Here is a 19749-nt window from a genome sequence, read left to right as displayed (position 1 = left end):
AGAAAAAAGGCCCCTTCATCCCCTACAGACTGCACACTTGCCCCTATCTCCAAGACTTGCATTTATCTCTCTCACCATCCCATCCATCAATAAATTAAACAGCTATGGAGACATCACACACCCAAGCTGCAGACTAACCTTCACTTAGAACCATTCACTCTTCCTACTCATGCACACATCTTATACCCATGATAAAACTTAACACTGCTTCTAGCAGCTCTTTTCCCACACCATATATTCTTCCACAAGGCATCTTTATCAACACTATCATATGCTTTCTTCAGATATATAAATGCCATACACAAATTCTTCTGTTTCTCAAACCATTTTTTTGCGCACATTATTTAAAGCAAATGCCTAATTCTTACATCCTCTATCACTTCAGAAACCTCAGTGTTCCTCATCAGTCTGATGCTGTGTATATTCCCTTACCCTCTTGATTACTACTCTCACATACAACCGAATAAGTACATTCTAACAAACTAATACCTTTTAAGTTTGAGTACCCACTTTTATCCCTATTACCTTCATACAGTGGCACTGTCCATGCATTCCATGAATTCTCAGGCCCCTCACCATGATTCATACATATATTGAAAATCCTAACTACCAATCAACAACACAGTCACCCCCTTTTCCAAGAAATTCAACTGCAATATGATCTACTCCAGCATTCTTGCCACATTTCCTATTACATTTGGTAATAGGCTATCACCAACTCGTCTTTCTTCACCAAACCACTCTCCTTGACACTCGCTTCACATTCCACCCAGATCCAAGTTCCCTATATCTACCACTTTCTCATCAAACATATTCAAGTCTTTCAGAATACTCACTCCATCACTACCTGTTACTACTCCCCCATTTGCCCATTCAACAATGTTCCATTTATTTTCTTTTTTTGTTTACTTTTACCCTCCTTCCAAAAATCATATTCTCCCTGAAGTTTTTACGCTCAACACTCATTTGCTCACAATTTTTTACCCCTGCATCTTCCTTTTTACCTCTTGCTGCCTTTTCATATACATCTCCCAATCATTTGCACTCCACCTTTGTAAGTATTGCCTATATACTTCTCTTTAATCTTCCATTAGCAACTCTGTCATCCCACCACTCGCTACCCATTTTAATCTGCTTTCTTGCACACTGCTTCCCTAAATACCTCCCATTCCTCAACCACTCCCCTAGCTTTGTTTACTCTCACCTTTAGTTATTCTGCTCTCAATCTCTCCTGATATTTCTTCACACAAGTCTCTTTTCCTAAAACATTTACAATCTTCACCCTAAGCTCCATTAGGTGATAATAAGACCCCACCAGCTGCTCTACTGTGCACATTCACGTCCAAAAGTCTCTCTTTAGCAAGTCTGTTACTTAATGCATATTCCAGTAATGCTCATTGACCATCTTTCCTATTTGCATATGTATACATGTGCATATCCCTGTTTTTAAACCTGGTTTTCCCAAGCACAAGTCCTTTTTCCACACATAACTCTATGAGCTTTTCATTTCCATTCTTAATACTGAGTACCCCATGGCCTCCAGTTGTACCCTAAACTGCCACCTTTGCACTAAAATCGCCCATCACTAATACCCAGTCTCATGCATTAAACCTGCAAACACACTCGCTTAGCTACTCCCAAATCACTTTTCTCTCATGGCCAGGCTCATAAGCGGTAATAATCACCCATCTCTTGCAGTCCATTTTCATTTCTACTTGTCAGTCTAGAGCTCACTTCCTTGCACTTTGTCACACACTCCCACATCTCGTGATTCAGCTGTAGTGCTTACCCCAGTCTAAGCTCTTGCATTCTTTACTAAGCCTTAGCTTTACTCATTCACCATTTCCAAACCATTCTTTTCCTTTACCCATGAGCTTTATTTTACTCAGAGCCAGAACATGCAGGTTTCTTTCCTCAAAAATACTACCTCTCCTTTCTTATCTTGGGTACATGCACACACATTTAGATGCTCATGCTGAACCTTTGAGGAGGATAATCACTCCCTGCTTGGCTGTTTCTTTGATTTCACCTTTTAGAAATTGAAATAGAAATATAGGGTATTGGGTTCCAGCCCCTCGATCCAACCCCCTTTAATTGCCCTCTGCGACACTCAGGGAATACGGAGGTAGAATTCATTCTCTCCTACCCTAGTGATATATATACATATATATATCAGTGAAGGGGGCAAGTGGAAAAGTAATAACATGTAGTGATTAAGTGAGGAGATGGAGTGAGTATTTTGAAGGTTTGTTGAATGTGTTTGATGATAAAGTGGCAGATATAGGGTGTTTTGGTCAGGGTGGTGTGGGAAGCGAGAGGATCAGGGAGAACGGTTTGGTTAAGACAGAAGAGGTAGTGAAAGCTTTGCGGAAGATGAAACCCAACAAGGCGGCGGTTTTGGATACTATTACAGTAGAATTTATTAAGAGAGGGGATGACTGTGTTGTTGATTGGTTGGTAAGGATATTCAATGTATGTATGGATTATGGTGAAGTGCCTGAGGATTGGTGGAATGCATGCATAGTGCCATTGTACAAAGGCAAAGGGGATAAAGGTGAGTGTTCAAACTACAGAGGCATAAGGATATAGAGTATCCCTGGGAGATTATATGAGAGGGTATTGATTAAGAGGATGAAGGCATGTACAGAGCTTCAGATTAGGAAGTAGCAGTGTGGTTTCAGAAGTGGTAGAGGATGTGTGAATCAGGTGTTTCCTTTAAAGAACGTGTGTGAGAAATACTTGGAAAAACAGATGGTTTTTTTATTTAGCATTTATGATCTGGAGAAGGCACATAATAGGGTTGATAGAGTGCATGGTGTGGGAGGTAAGTTGCTAAAAGCAGTGAAAAGGTTTTATTGAGGATGTAAGGCATATGTACAAGTAGGAAGAGAGGAGAGTGATTGGTTCCCAGTGAATGTTGGTCTGCAGCAGGGGTGTGATATACTCATGGCTGTTTAATTTGCTTATTGATGGGGTCATTAGAGAGTTTTGCAAGAGCTTTGGAGAGAGTGGCGAGTATGCAGTCTGTTGGGGATGAGAAGGCCTGGGAAAAGAGTCATTTGTTGTTCGCCGATGATACAGCTCTGGTGGCTGATTTGAATGTGAAACTGCAGAAGCTGGTAACTGAGTTTGGAAAAGTATGTGAAAGGAGAAAGTTGTGAGTAGATATGAATAGTAGGGTTAAGGGACTAGTAAATTGGGATGTAAGTTTGAATGGAGAAAAATTGGAAGTGAAGTGTTTTAGATATCTGGGAGTGGACTTGGCAGCGAATGGAACCATAGAATTGGAAGCGAGTCACAGGGTGGGGGAGGGGGCAAAGGTTCTGGGAGCAATGAAGGATGTGTGGAAGGGGAGACTGTTATCTCGGAGGGTAAAAATTGGTATGTTTGAAGGAATAGTAGTTCCAACAATATTATATGGTTGCGAGGCATGGGCTACAGATAGGGTTGTGCAGAGGAGGGGGATGTATTGGAAATTAAATGTTTGAGGACATTATATGGTGTGAGGTGGTTTGATCAAGTAAGTGATGAAAGGGTGAGAGATGTGCTGAAATAAAAAGAGTATGGTTGAGAGAGCAGAAGAGGGTGTGTTGAAATGGTTTGGACATATGGAGAGAATTAGTGAGGAAAGAGTGACAAAGAGGATATATGTGTCAGAGGAGGAGGGAAGAAGAAGTGGGAGACCAAATTGGAGGTGGAAGATGGAGTGAAAAAGATTTTGAGCAATTGGGGCCTGAACATACAGGAGGGTGAGAGGCGTGCAAGGAATAGAGTGAATTGAAACGATGTGGTATACCGGGGTCAATGTGCTATCAATGGACTGACCCAGGGCATGTGAAACATCTGGGGTAAACCGTGGAAAGGTCTGTGGGGCTTGTATGTGGATAGGGAGCTGTGGTTTAAGTGCATTACACGTGACAACTAGAGACTGAGTGGGAACAAATGTGGTCTTTTTTTGCTGAAGCACAGGGTAGCAATGCTGTTTCCTGTGGGACAGGGTTGTGCCAGGAATGGATGAAGGCATGTAAGAAAGAATATGTACATGTGTATATATGTATATGTCTGTGTGTCCCCTATCCCTGGGAATAGGGGATAAAGAATACTTCCCATGCATTCCCTATATGTCGTAGAAGGCAACTGAAAAGGGGAGGGAGCAGGGGGGGCTGGAAATCCTCCCTTCCCTTTTCTAATTTTCTAAAAGAAGGAGCTGGGAAGGTGCCAAGTGAGGATGTTCCCTCTAAGGCTCAGTTCTCTGTTCTTAACACTACCTCGCTAATGCGGGAATTGCGAATATGTATGAATGTTTGTGTATATGTGGATATGTTGATATGTGTATGTATGTATATGTGCGTGTATGGGCATTTATATATATATATATATATATATATATATATATATATATATATATATATATGTACATGAGTGGATTGGCCATTCTTTCTTTGTCTGTTTCTGGCATTCAAACTACAGAGGCATAAGTTTCTTGAGTATTCCTGGGAAATTATATGGGAAGGTATTGATTGAGTGGGTGAAGGCATGTACAGAGCATCAGATTAGGAAAGAGCAGTGTGGTTTCAGAAGTGGTAGAGGATGTATGAATCAGGTGTTTGTTTTTAAGATTGTGTGTGAGAAATACTTAGAAAAACAGATGGATTTATATGTAGCAATTATGGATCTGGAGAAGGCATATGATAAGGTTGATAGAAATGCTTTGTGGAAGGTCTTAAGAGTACATGGTGTGGGAGGCAAGTTGCTAGAAGCAATGAAAAGTTTTTACCATGGATGTGAGGCATATGTACGAGTAGAAAGAGAGGAGAGTGATTGGTTCCCAGTGAATGTTGGTCTGCAACAGGGGTGTGTGATGTCTCCATGGTACACATGTACATATTCATACTTGCTTGCCTTCATCCCTTCCTGGCACCACCCCACCCCATAGGAAACAGCCCATGTATTCCCTGTGTGTCATAGAAGGTGACTAAAAGTGGTGGGAGTAGGGGGCTGGAAATACTCCCCTCCTGTTGTACTTTTCCAAAAGAAGGAACAGAGAAGGGGGCAAAATGAGGAATTTTCCATCAAAGTGTCAGTCATCTACCTCACAAACACAGGAAATGGCAAATGCATTAAAGATATAATTATTTATGCTTATTTATATATTGCTACCCTGCTAACGCAGGAAATGGCAAGTATGTATGAAATTTCTTTCTTACATGCTCGCAATTTCCCGTATGAGTGAGCTAGCATCAAGAACAGATGACAAAGCCTTAGAGGGAAAATATATACGTGTATACCCTAGCCCAAGCCAGGTACCGAATTTACTGGCTTACCCTTAGGAGAGGATGAACCTATGCCCTGAACCCCAAGCTTTACTAATCTTTATTATTTTAGTCCCCCATTTTTCATCAAGATTCCTCAGTGTAGAAGTGTTATCCTCTATGTATCTGACTTTATAATCCCTCTCTTACTTAGCTAGCACTGATGCTATATGCTCTGTATTTTTCTAAAACTTACATCAACTAACCCATACTTAGTAGATTCCTTGATCTCTAACTGTGCATATAATTCTTTCAACTGCCTCAATTAATTTCCTGTGTACCTCAGCTTACATTACCCCAGGTCTGTGTTCCTTTCCATTGCCCTTCATGCTCTGCATCTATTGATCTGCTGTCAAAATTACTTCTAAACTTCCCTATGTACTACTGCTAATAGTAAGTGTCTGTGTGTGCTTTTAGTACTGTTCTTTTTTTGACAAGTTGTGAATATTGTTCCTCCTGTTCTGTATCTTCCATTTTTGATAGATTCCATGTGTTTTACTCCTTTCTTGTAACTAACAGCTATCAATATTGCTTTTGCCATTCCCCTCCCAATGTTGTTAAAACTATGCATTTTAGTCCTTTCCCCTGACTGAACAGTATCTAGTACAACCAGAAAAAACCCTTCGAACCCTTCAGACTTTATTTGCTTTTTAATGGCTTTGCTTTCTTTCTTCTTGTTTTGTATCATCTTCATCTTCTGAATTCCCTCCACTAAGCTGAGTTTCTATTCATACTCATAAACTATATTTCTTAGATTTCTTATTTCCTCTCCCATCTCATGATTCTATGATCCTTGAAATGTTTCCTTAGTTTTTTAACTCTAGTTGCATTACCTTCAGGGCCCCCTTATACACATACCTAACAACATCTTCTATGCTGAAAAGAACAGAATGAATTGGCAGTCATAGTGTGTACATTAATGTTCATACAATTGTATTTACAGTATTTTCTTATAAACTCCCATTATTGTGCTCATGAAAATTTAATACAGTTTAGAATTTTCATCAAAATGATGACTCAGGTATTGGCTGGAAACAGAAAACCAAATTTACTGTGAAAATCTATCTTCATTTAAACTGAATTCACTTATACCAGCCTTTTCAAGGAATATAATTCTTGGTACATGTACCAAGACCAGAGGTACCAGTATTTCATTGCCAGTGTTGCACATGAGCAATTACAAAATCTAAAGAATAACAAAAGTTTAAAAGAATAGCCATACTTAATGAGACTAATTATGCACTGCCTTTGGACAAAATATAGTTTAACAGATTTTGACTGGATAAATCTCAGCCCCTATAAGAAGAGTGTCATATAGAAAGAAAAAAAGATCTGCATTAGACCATCTCTGCCACTTACATCTCCTCCATCAACTTTTGTCCACATTACCATAGATCATCATTAGGTGCTGAATTAGTTGTTGTTTATCTATGAAGAATTATCTATGAAGAATATGGTACATTAGTGAAGAGAGAAGGGTGGGTGCAGACAACATTTACCTGTATTTTGCTGATATATTAAGCAGAAAATGGGATACAGGTAGTGTACATATGAAAATACTGCTCTCTTACCTTGATGATGTATAAGTAATCCACACATGAAACATAATCATTTCATTTACAGGACCTGGACTTTATGCGGTGCGCTGAACGTCTCTTGAAGTTGGCGGTGAGTTAATCTTTGCTGCACGAGTTGTTGTCTGTTGAAAATTTTCCACAAAATAAAACTTTTATAGGGTTCCATCACAAAAGCCATCTGTAGCAGTGTATTCTGCATATATATTTTAGAGTTGATGTGCTGAGATGATAGATAAGGGTGAATGAGGATTATGGACAAGAAACATAATGGTACTTTGTGCATCCCATAGATGAGGGTGAATGAGGATTATGGACAAGAAACATAATGGTACTTTGTGCATCCCTGTTAATAATGAACATGAACGTAACAGGCTTCAGTATATTGATAAAACTGTAGTTACTAAGGTTGACCAGAATAGGAAGTTAAGATCCCATAGACTAAAATTTTCCAATATAAGAACAGCACTATCAAACAGTAGGATGAACTGTAAAGGATGTGTTCATTTTCAAAGCCTCATAATAAGATGATGGTATGAGTGCTTGAAGGCCCTCTGTTCCAATTTTATTAGATGCTAAATTACCAGCAGATTTTCCTTTACTTCGTATACTACACCAATCGCATAGTTACAGGCACGTGATTATTTTTAAAATGATCGCTGTCATGTCACTTCAACTTCAAGAATTTCTTCTTTCCCAAACATAGTTTTTTTTCATGTATGATGAAGAATGTTACTTTTAATTCTGCTTTGAGGTCTTTAGATGCATATAACATTTGATTTGGTGTGTTATTCTCTACTTTTTCTAGATACCCAACCATATCCTATGGCTAAGCTGGTTTTACCTGTGCTTCCACTCCTTCCTCAATACACTGGCAGAACTTCTCTACTTTGCTGACCGCAATTTTTACCAGGATTGGTGGAATGCACAGAATGTTGGTACATTTTGGAGGCTTTGGAATCTCCCTGTACACAAATGGGCTGTGAGGTATGTCAGTACAGAAATTGGAATTTATTTTAATAAAAGGACTTTAAATTTATATACATACATGTTTGATTTTATATCTGATATGTATTGTTTCATGTTTTTCCCAGTTGACGTTAATACAAAATATAATAATTTCAGTATATGGAAAAAGAAATTTTTCTGTATGTAAGTATATAAATTTAAACAGTGTGTCATTAAACCATGCTAATTGATAACTCTGCTTGGCAGCTAAGTATTGCAGTTATTTGGAACTATTTGTCTAACTGTGCTTAAGTAGAAAGAGTTCGGTATAATCAGGTGATTGGCTTATCTATCTATATTTTCAAATTTTATTTTTGACTTAATGGCAGACATTGTCTGTGTGTACACATCTTACTCAAATGTTATCTTGGACTATGAATTACATCTTTTGTTAAAAAGATAGTACATGGGTCCGAAATTGCTGCAATTAACTGGTCATCAGTATTTTGCTGTATATAATGTATGAGCATAGATTTGCTCTATTCCAGAAGCCCTATACTGTGAAACAACACTTCTACAGATCTCTCTAATGAGTAAATGCCAGTGAGATTTTATTTAGTGTCACCCTTATAGATGTGAATAATTCTAGTGCAAGAATTGCAAACTATGAAAATTTAGAGTTTCTCCTCTTGCTTTTCATAGAATGCTACCAGATGTACCTAGTCATTGTCTGCTTCATCTGGTCTTAGAATCCTACATGACGTACATAGTCATTGTCTACTTCACTGTTCTATTCATCTGGTAGTTGATGTACATAGTTGTTGTGTGCTTCACTGTTCTATTCCTACTTGGATGTTGAGTTATTTTGCACCTTTCTTAATAACACATGAAGAGTGTGTATCATTCCTTAGCTGATCTGGTTTGTTGCCATTAGATCTACAGAGCTCTTCTCAGCTGGCAAGAACAATGATGAGACCAGCTAAGGAATTCTTTGGCAGAGATGGACAGGCATTATGGTCCCTTACTTGAATGGCTTAAAAAGATCTACTGATTTATGGAATAGCAGAAGTGACAGAAGTGATAAGAGAAAAGATATATTTCCATAACTGCAATAATGCTAACCCCAGGCTGCTTGGCTTTCTGCAATGATAATGATGAAAGGCTGCCTGGATTCTTCCCCAACCTCAGACCTTTCTTGTATGCTCCCGAGAAATGGAAGCATTGCCTGAGGAGAGGCAGTGATCTGGTTTAGAAAATTACATTTGATTTTTGTAAGTCACTCCATTTAGGGTGAAGCTATGTGGCTATAGCATGAAGTATTTCAGGTTAAAACAAATTGATAGTTGAGGTAGTGGTTGTGTCAATCTGGAACATAGTGGATGATAATATACTCATTATTAAGTGGAAAAGAAGACTTGTATAATTAAGAGAGAGATTATAGCCATTCTTTTTGCTGTTTATTGAATTCCTTGCAGTAGAGGAGCTCATCTTTAGAGTGAGAGGGTGTCATAGTCTTAAGGCAGGAATATAATGAGAATTTTCATAAAGCATGTAGAGTTGAGAGAATAGTAGGTGAAACAGAGAGTAGTAGTGGTAGTTGAGAAAGTTTGAATTTGTTGACTTCAAAGTCTGGAGATTCATGTGGCATGCATTGGGCATGTTAACACAAGAAGAGGCATCTATCATGGCAGTATTTGTTCTGTACAATAATGCCTTTGGCAAATAAAAGGCAAAAAGAAGGGCAATGCAAGCCATCCCACATGTACTGTTGTGGGCAATTAGTGAGCATTGTGGTCACTTTGTGATATCAGTGTAATATGCTTTAATACCTTGAGGCTATGTCCTGCAGATACAGGCCCTTGAGGATAACTGTAATTTTTTAAAGACTCGTATAAACAGATGTGTAACCCATTTAACATGAATATTAGAAATATTTGTGTAAATCTTGTTAATAATTGTGTTTATAGTAAAACCTATATGATATTTTGGATATCGTAACAGAATTATACAGTCATTTCAGATCATAGATTCCCTATATTACTGACTGTAAAAAGGCTTTAGCACTTTGCTTGCATTGTTAAGTTTAGGCCACAGCACTCTGGCTCCTAAATACTACTGTTTTATTGAGCATAGAAATTTCAGAATACTTCTTTTAGAGCATGTAAATGTTATCAGTTAATTTATATTGGCATAAAGATAAAATGGCAAATGCACAAGTTATTTACAGGTATTTATACAATGTTTGACCCTTACCAACAACTGCAGCAACAAAATTACTTGTGATATTTCATAAAAAACTTTTTATTTCATAGGGTTTTCACTCTTTGTTTTTGTTTAACATACACTGAATGTGTGTTTTATCTTCATGGCTATTACAAGACACTTGCAAAATTGTAGAAAATTTGAGAGGATGTATCATGTGCTGTCATTAGAATTCCCAACATATTTTCTGTATTTGATCAATAATGGCTTTCTAATGTTTTTACCAAAATGAATGAGGATAATATTTATCGAGACTAAAATAGTATTTTAACAAAATTATATTTATCATACTTAACCACCGTCTCCCGCATCAGCGAGACAGCACAAGGAAACAGAAAAGGAATGGCCCAACCCAGCCACATACACATGTATGTACATAAAATCATATATGTATACATATAATTGTGCGAAGTGAAAGAGTCAGGGAGAATGGTTTGGTAAAAAGAGAAGAATTAGTGAAAGGTTTGCGGAGGATGAAATCCAGCAAGGCGGCAGGTTTCGACGGTATTGCTGTGGAATTAATTAAAAATGGGTGACTGTGTTGTTGATTGGTTGATGAGGATATTCAGTGTATGTATGGATCATAGTGAGGTGCCTGAGGATTGGCAGAATGTATGTATAGTGCCATTGTACAAAGGCAATGGAGATAAAGGTGAGTGTTCAAACTACAGAGGCATAAGTTTCTTGAGTATTCCTGGAAAAGGATATGGGAGGGTATTGATTGAGAGAGTGAAGGCTTGGAAAGAACAGTGTGGTTTCAGAAGTGGTAGAGGATGTGTGGATCAGGTGTTTGCTTTGAAGAATGTATGTAAGAAATACTTAGAAATACAGGTGGATTTGTATGTAGCATTTATGGATCTGGAGAAGGCATATGATAGGGTTGATAGAGATGCTTTGTGGAAGGCCTTAGAAGTATATGGTGTGGGAGATAAGTTGCTGGAAGCAGTGAAAAGTTTTTACCAAGGATGTAAGGCATGTGTATGAGAAGGAAGAGAGGAGAGTAATTGGTTCCCAGTGAATGTCGGCTTGTGGCAGGGATGTGTGATGTCCCCATGATTGTTTAATTTGTTTATGGATGGGACGGTTAGGGAGGTAAATACAAGAGTTTTGGAGAGAGGAGTGAGTATGCAGTCTGTTCTAGATGAGAGGGCTTGGGAAGTGAGTCGGTTGTTGTTTGCCGATGATACAGCTCTGGTGGCTGATTTGGGTGAGAAACTGCAGAGGTTGGTGACCGAGTTTGGAAAAGTGTGTGAAAGGAGAAAGTTGAAAGTAAATGTGAATAAGAGCAAGGTTATTAGGTTCAGTAGGGTTGAGGGACAAATTAATTAGGATGTAAGCTTGAATGGAGAAAAACTGGAGGAAGTGAAGTGTTTTAGATATCTGGGAGTGGACTTAGCAGCAGATGGAACCATGGAAGCAGAGTGGATCACAGGGTGGGGGAGGGGGCGAAGGTTCTGGGAGCGATGAAGAATGTGTGGAAGGAGAGAATGTTATCTCGGATAGCAAAAATGGGTATGTTTGAAGGAATAGTAGTTCCAACAATGTTATATGGTTGTGAGGCATGGGCTAAATAGAGTTGTATGGTGGAGGGTAGATGTGTTGGAAATGAAATTTTTGAGGACAGTATGTGGTGTGAGGTGGTTTGATCGAGTAAGTAATGAAAGGGTGAGAGATGTGTGGAAATAAAAAGAGTATGGTTGAGAGAGCAGAAGAGGATGTGTTGAAATGGTTTGGACAAATGCAGAAAATGAGTGAGGAAAGATTGGCAAAGAGGATATATGTGTCAGAGGTAAAGGAAACAAGAAGTGGGAGACCAAATTGGATGTGGAAGGATGGTGTGAAAAGGATTTTCAGCAATCAGGGCCTAAACATACAGGAGGGTGAGAGGCATGCAAGGAATAGAGTGAATTGGAACCATGTGTTATACTGGGATCAACATGCTGTCAATGAACAGAACAGGGCATGTGAAGTGTCGGGTAAGCCATGGAAAGGTCCTTGGAGCCTGGATGTGAATAGGGAGCTGTGGTTTTGGTGCATTGTACATGACAGCTAGAGACTGGGTGTGAATGAATGTGGCCTTTTTTGTCTGTTTCTCCTGGCACTATCTCGCTGAAGCGGAGGTAGTGATGCTATTTCTTGTTTGGCGGGGTAGCGACAGGAATGAATGATGGCATGCAATTATGTGTATATATGTATATGATTGTGTATGTATATGTATATGTTGATATGTATATGTGCATGTATGGGCATTTATGTATATACAGGGTGTCCCAAAAATATGTACTCACTGACCCTAAAAAAATTCAGTGAGTTATAGAGTGTCAGAAAAATGTACTCACTTTTTAACACCCTGTAACTCTGAAATTCTTTTAGGGTCAGTTGAATCTGAACAAAGAAAAAAAATTCTGTGAGTTATAGGGTGTCATAAAGTGAGTAAATTTTTTTAGGACACCCTAAATATGTGTATATGAGTGGAAGGGTCTTTCTTTATCTCATTCATGACGCTACCTCGCTGATGCGGGAAACAGTGATTAGGTATGTATTATTCATGTATTTTTATATTTATTTTGCTTTGTCGCTGTCTCCAGCGTTAGCGAGGTAGCGCAAGGAAACAGACGAAAGAATGGCCCAACCCACCCACATACACATGTATATACATACACGTCCACACATGCAAATATACATACCTATACATCTCAGCGTATACATATATATATACACACACAGACATATACATATATACACATGTACATAATTCATACTGTCTGCCTTTATTCACTCCCATCGCCACCCTGCCACACATGAAATATCAACCCCCTCCCCCCTCATGTGTGCGAGGTAGCACTAGGAAAAGACGACAAAGGCCACATTCGTTCACACTCAGTCTCTAGCTGTCATGTAATAATGCACTGAAACCACAGCTCCCTTTCCACATCCAGGCCCCACACAACTTTCCATGGTTCACCCCAGATGCTTCACATGCCCTGGTTCAATCCATTGACAGCACATCGACCCCGGTATACCACATCATCCAATTCACTCTATTCCTTGCACGCCTTTCACCCTCCTGAATGTTCAGGCCCCGATCACTCAAAATATTTTTTACTCCATCTTTCCACCTCCAGTTTGGTTTCCCACTTCTCCTCGTTCCCTCCACCTCTGACACATATATCCTCTTGGTCAATCTTTCCTCTCTCATTCTCTCCATGTGACCAAACCATTTCAAAACATCCCCTTCTGCTCTCTCAACCACACTCTTTTTATTACCACACATCTCTCATACCCTATTATTACTTACTCGATCAAACCACCTCACACCACATATTGTCCTCAAACATCTCATTTCCAGCACCTCCACCCTCCTGCACACAACTCTATCCATAGCCCACGCCTTGCAACCATATAACATTGTTGGAACCACTATTCCTTCAAACATACCCATTTTTGCTTTCCGAGATAATGTTCTCGACTTCCACAGATTCTTCAACGCTCCCAGAACTTTCGCCCCCTCCCCCACCCTATGATTCACTTCCGCTTCCATGGTTCCATCCACTGCCAAATCCACTCCCAGGTATCTAAAACACTTCACTTCCTCCAGTTTTTCTCCAGTCTTACCTCCCAATTGACTTGTCCCTCAACCCTACTGTACCTAATAACCTTGCTCTTATTCACATTTACTCTCAGCTTTCTTCTTTCACACACTTTACCAAACTCAGTCACCAGCTTCTGCAGTTTCTCACCCAAATCAGCCACCAGTGCTTTATCATCAGCGAACAACAACTGACTCGCTTCCCAAGCTCTCTCATCCCCAATAGACTGCATACTTGCCCCTCTTTCCAAAACTCTTGCATTCATCTCCGTAACAACCCCATCCATAAACAAATCAACCCGCCTCACAGGAAACAGCATTGCTACCCCCTGCTTCAGTGAGGTAGCACTAGGAAATAGACAAAAAAAAGGCCACATTTATTCACACTCAGTCTCTAGCTATCATGTGTAATGCAATGAAACCACAGCTCTCTATCCACATCCAGGCCCTAGCAGGCCTTTCCATGGTTTACCACAGACACTTCACATGCCATGGTTCAGTCCATTGACAGCACATTGACCCCAGTATACGACATCGTTCCAGTTCACTCTATTCCTTGCACACCTCTCACCCTCCTCTATGTTCAGGCCCTGATCATTCAAAATCTTTTTCACTCCATCCTTCCACCTCCAATTTGGTCTCGCCTTTCTCCTTTCTCCCTCCACCTCTGACACATGTATCCTCTTTGTCAATCTTTCCTCATGCATTCTCTCCATATGTCCAAACCATTTCAACACACCCTCTTCTGCTCTCTGAACCACACACTATTTATTTCACACATCCCTCTTACCCTTTCATTACTTACTCGATCATACCACCTCACACCACATATTGTCCTCAAATGTTTCATTTCCAACACATCCACCCTCCTCCATACAACCCTGTCTGTAGCCCATGCCACGCAACCATATAACATTGTAGGAACTACTATTCCTTCAAACATGTCCATTTTTGCTCTCTGAGATAACATTCTCGCCTTCCACACATTCTTCATTGCTCCCAGATCCTTCACCCCTCCCCCACCCTGTGACTCACTTCCACTTCCATGGTTCCATCCACGCTAAGTCCACTCCCAGGTATCCAAAACACTTCACTTCCTCCAATTTTTCTCCATTCAAACTTACCTCCCAATTAACTTGTCCCTTAACCATACTGAACCTAATAACCTCGCTCTTATTCAGATTTGCTCTTGACTTTTCCTTTCACACACTTTTCCAAACTCATTCACCAACCTCTGCAGTTTCTCACTCGAATCAGCCACTAGAGCTGTATCATTGGCAAACAGTTGGGAGGTAAGTTTGAAATAGAGAATAACTGGAGGAAGTGAAGTGTTGTAGACATCTGGGAGTGGATTTAGCAACGGATGGAACCATGGAAGCGGAAGCGAGTCACAGGGTGGGGGGGAGGGGGCGAAGGTTCTGGAAGCATTGAAGAATGTATGGAAGGCAAGAACATTATCTCGGACAGCAAAAATGGATATGGTTGATGGAATAGTGGTTCCAACAATTCATATGATTGTGAGGTGTGGGCTATAGATAGGGTTGTGCAGAGGGGGGTGGATGTGTTGGAAATGAGATGTCTGAGGACAATATGTGGTGTGAGGTGGTTTGATCGAGTATGTAATGAAAGGGTAAGAGAGATGTGTGGTAATAAAAAGAGTGTAGTTGAGCAAGCAGAAGAGGGTGTATTGAAATGGTTTGGTCACATGGAGAGAATGAGTGAGGAAAGATTGACAAAGAGGATATATGTGTCAGAGGTGGAGGGAACGAGGAGAAGTGGGAGACCAAATTGGAGGTGGAAGGATGGAGTGAAAAAGGTTTTGAGTGATCGGAGCCTGAACATAGAGGAGGGTGAAAGGCGTGCAAGGAATAGAGTGAATTGGAACGATGTGATATACCAGTGAAATATATTACTATGTTCCAAATACTATGAGATGATGCACTCTTGCATCCATCTTCTAGCCCATAAACAGAAGCTACAGGAGTGACCCTTCTTTTTCTGACATATCTTGACTGTCACAACTATGAAGAAATCTTTATCGAAATCCTATTGTATTTCCCAGGAATAAGTAGTTGTATAATACTTTTCAGGCATGTTTTTGTTCCTATGATAAAAATCAAGTACAGCAAATTGTCAGCATCAGTAGCAGTATTTGTCCTGTCGGCTATTCTGCACGAATACCTGGTGTCCATTCCACTACATATGTACAAAATAGGGGTGTTCCTTGGTATGATGGTTCAGGTAAGATAGTCCACCACATTGTAGTACATCTATTTTTCCTCAGTAACGTTTGGATAACTATCAAAGTACTCATCTTCTTTTAAAGCTGGGCCAATAGCAGAAGTGCTGCATAACTATGAACATTCATATGTATTGTACTACAAACATTATTTGTTTAGTTCAGTTTCCCCCATACCAGGCTTGTATAAAATATTGATAATTCTTCCCATATTCATCCTCTTCCCATACCCATAATATCTTAGTTATAGATCAGATAGCTTTGATCATTCATGAGTTATAGCATTATTGTTCATATATTTTTTAGGAGTCTTCTAACCAGGCCTTTCTGTAAGTGAGACACAAATAAGTTAAATTTTTGTGAAGCTCCACAGACTGACAGTTTACTGGCCAGTGGAACCAAAAAAAGGAGGATGGATTGATCCCGATACAAATTAGGTGTGCACCTTAGCCAGATTACTAAATCAGTCAACAAAATGCTGGTGACAGTTGGCTTTAGAATATGATCTATATGACTTTTATTCTAGCTGTATCATTCAAGGTCCAGAAGATTTAGAATTAAGAATAGAGGGACCATGTGTGTGCTGCTGGTAACTGTAAGAGCTTGAAGGTGCCTGGTAATTTTTTTTTTCGGCTAAGAGGAGACTTCTGTGAGGAAGTACCTGGAGTGATTGAGTGAAAAATGGTAAAAGGTGAGAGCAAATGAAGTAAGGGGAGTGAGTGAGGAATGGGATGTATCTAGGGAAGCAGTGATGGCATTTGCAAGAGATGCATGTGGCATAAGAAAGGTGGGAGGTGGGCAGGTTTGAAAGGGTAGTGAGTGGTGGGATGCAGAAGTAAAGTTGTTAGTGAAAGAGAAAAGAAAGATTTTTGGTGATACTTGCAAGGAAGGAGGGCAAATAACCAAGAGATGTATAAGTGAAAGTGGCAGGAGGTCAAGAGGATGATGCAAGAGTTGAAAAAGAGAGGAAATGAGAGTTGGGGTGAGAGTGTCATTAAACTTTAGGGAGAATAAAAAGATGTTTTGGAAGGAGGTAAATAATGTGCGTAAGACAAGAGGACAAATGGGAACATCAGAAGAGAGCAAGGGGGAAGTGATGCCTGGTAGTGATGAAGTGAGGAGGAGATGGAGTGAGTATATTGAAGGTTTGTTAAAAATGTTTGATGATAGAGTGGCGGATGTAAGGTGTTGTAGTGATGTGTGAAGTGAGAGTCGGGAGAGTGGTTTGGTGAAAGGAGAAGAGGTGGTGAAAGCCTTGAGGAAGATGAAATCTGGCAAGGTGATGGGTTTGGATGGTATTGCAGTTGAATTTATTAAGAAGGGGGGTGACTGTGTTGTCGATTGGTTGGTAAGGATATTCGGTTTATGTTTGGATCATAGTGAAGTGACTGAGGATTGGCAGAATGCATGGATGGTGCCATTGTATAAAGGGAAAGGGGATAAAGGTGAGTGTTCAAACTGTAAAGGCATAAGTTTAAGTATTCCTGGAAAAATGCATGGGAGGGTATTGATTGAGAGGGTGAAGGCATGTACAGACTATCAGATTGGGGAGGAGCAGTTTTGTTTCAGAAGTTGTAGAGGATGTGTGGATCAGGTGTTTGCTTTGAATAATGTGTGTAAGAAATACTTGGAGAAACAGATAGATTTGTATGTGATTTTTATGGATCTAGAGAAGGCATATGACAGGGTGGATAAAGATGCTTTGTGGAAGGTCTTAAGAGTATACAATGTGGGAGTGAGCTGCTAGAAGCAGTGAAAAGTTTTTCAAGGATGTAAGGCAGTGAACGAGTAGGAAGAGAGGAGAGTGATTGGTTCCTAATGAAGGTCGGTCTGCATCAGGGGGGTCATGTCCCCGTGGTTGTTTAATTTGTTTATGGATGGGGTGGTTAGGGAGGTAAATGTAAGAGTTTGGAGAGAGGGGTGAGTATGCAGTCTCTTTGGGATGAGAGGGCCTGGGAAGTGTCAGAGTTGTTGTTCACTGATGATACAGCACTGGTGGATGATGCAAGTGAGAAACTGTAAAAGATGGTGACTGAGTTTGGAAAAGTGTGTGAAAGGAGAAAGTTGAGAGTAAGTGTGAGTAAGAGCAAGGTTATTAGGTTCAGTAGGGTTGAGGGACAAGTTAGTTGGGGTGTGAGTGAATGGTGAGAAATTGAAGGAAGTGAAGTATTTTAGATATCTGGGAGTGGACTTAGCAGCGAATGGAACCATACAAGTGGAAGTAAGTTATTGGGTGGGGTAGGGGGCAAAGGTTCTGGGAATGACAAAGAATGTGTGGAAAAAAAGAATGTTAACTCAGAGAGTAAAATGGGTATGTTTGATGGAATAGTAGTTTCAACAGTATTATATGCTTGAAGATTGGGCTGTAAATAGGGTTGTACAGAGGGTGGATGTGTTGGTGTGAGGTGGTTTGATCGAGTTAGTAATGAAAGGGTAAGAGAGAGGTTTGGTAATAAAAAGTGTGTTCAAGAGAGCAGAAGAGAGTGTATTGAAATGGTTTAGACATATGGAGAGAATGAGTGAGGAAAGGTTGACAAAGAGGATATATGTGTCAGAACTGGAGGGAACAAGGAGAAGCAGGAGACCAAATTGGAGGTGGAAGAATGGAGTGGAAAAGATTTTGAGCGATCAGGGTCTGAACATACAGGGGGTGAGAGGTGTGCAAGAATTGAGTGAATTGGAACAATGTGGTAAACCGGGGTTGATGTGCTGGCAATGGACAGTACCAGGGTATGTGAAACATTTGGGGTAAACCATGGAAAGGTCTGTGGGGCCTGGATGTGGATAGGGAGTTGTGGTTTTGGTGCATTACACATGACAGCTAGAGAATAAATGTGAATGAATGAGTTTTTTTTTGTTGTTGTTTTCCTGGTACTACCTCGCTGACCCGGGGTGGCAATGATGTTTCCTGTAGGGCGGGGTGGCGCCGGGAATGGATGAAGGCAAGCGAGTACGAATATGTATTTGTGTATGTATATGTATGGAAAAAGGTGAGAGCAAAGGAGGTAAGGGGAGTGGGGGAGGAATAGGATGTATTTAGGGAAGCAGTGATGGCCCATGCAAAAGATGCTTGTGGCATGAGAAGCATGGGAGGTGGGCAGATTAGAAAGGGTAGTGAGTGGTGGGATGAAGAAGTAAGATTATTAGTGAAAGAGAAGAGAGAGGCATTTGGACAATTTTTGCAGGGAAGTAATGCAAATGAGTGGGAGATGTATAAAAGAAAGAGACAGGAGGTCAAGAGAAAGGTGCAAGAGGTGAAAAAGAGGGCAAATGAGAGTTGGGGTGAGAGAGTATCATTAGATTTTAGGGAGGATAAAAAGATGTTTTGGAAGGAGGTAAATAAAGTGCATAAGACAAGGGAACAAATGGGAACTTCAGTGAAGGGGGCTAATGGGGAGGTGATAACAAGTAGTGGTGATGTGAGAAGGAGATGTAGTGAGTATTTTGAAGGTGTGTTGAATGTGTTTGATGATAGAGTGGCAGATATAGGGTGTTTTGGTTGAGGTAGTGTGCAAAGTGAGAGGGTTAGGGAGGATGATTTGGTAAACAGAGAAGAGGTAGTAAAAGCTTTGCGGAAGATGAAAGCCGGCAAGGCAGTGGGTTTGGATGGTATTGCAGTGGAATTTATTAAAATAGGGGGTGACTGTATTGTTGACTGGTTGGTAAGGTCATTTAATGTATGTATGATTCATGGTGAGGTACCTGAGGATTGGCGGAATGCTTGCATAGTGCCATTGTACAAAGGCAAACGGGACAAAGATGAATGCTCAAATTACAGAGGTATAAGTTTGTTGAGTATTCCTGGTAAATTATATGGGAGGGTAT

The 19749-nt window shown here is 40.1% G+C and overlaps 1 protein-coding gene across 4 annotated transcripts in view; it reads left to right on the top strand.

Moving 5' to 3' along the window:
- The window catches only part of mdy (diacylglycerol O-acyltransferase), a 98097-nt gene that overhangs the window by 66681 nt on the left and 11667 nt on the right, over positions 1-19749 (top strand). For 2 of the 4 annotated variants that reach the window (XM_071671790.1, XM_071671791.1), the window contains 3 exons: positions 6936-6980; positions 7695-7873; positions 15776-15926. In XM_071671790.1, the coding sequence (XP_071527891.1) occupies positions 6936-6980; positions 7695-7873; positions 15776-15926 (375 nt within the window). Of the gene's footprint in view, positions 1-6935; positions 6981-7694; positions 7874-8768; positions 9306-15775; positions 15927-19749 lie in introns of those variants that run through there. The other 2 variants (XM_071671793.1, XM_071671792.1) reach the window with 2 other exon arrangements.

Source organism: Panulirus ornatus, chromosome 17 (genome assembly GCF_036320965.1).
Source record: "Panulirus ornatus isolate Po-2019 chromosome 17, ASM3632096v1, whole genome shotgun sequence".
Taxonomy (NCBI): Eukaryota; Metazoa; Arthropoda; class Malacostraca; order Decapoda; family Palinuridae; genus Panulirus; species Panulirus ornatus.
Note: the sequence above shows the minus strand (reverse complement) of the source record. Positions and strands in the feature narration are given on the sequence as shown.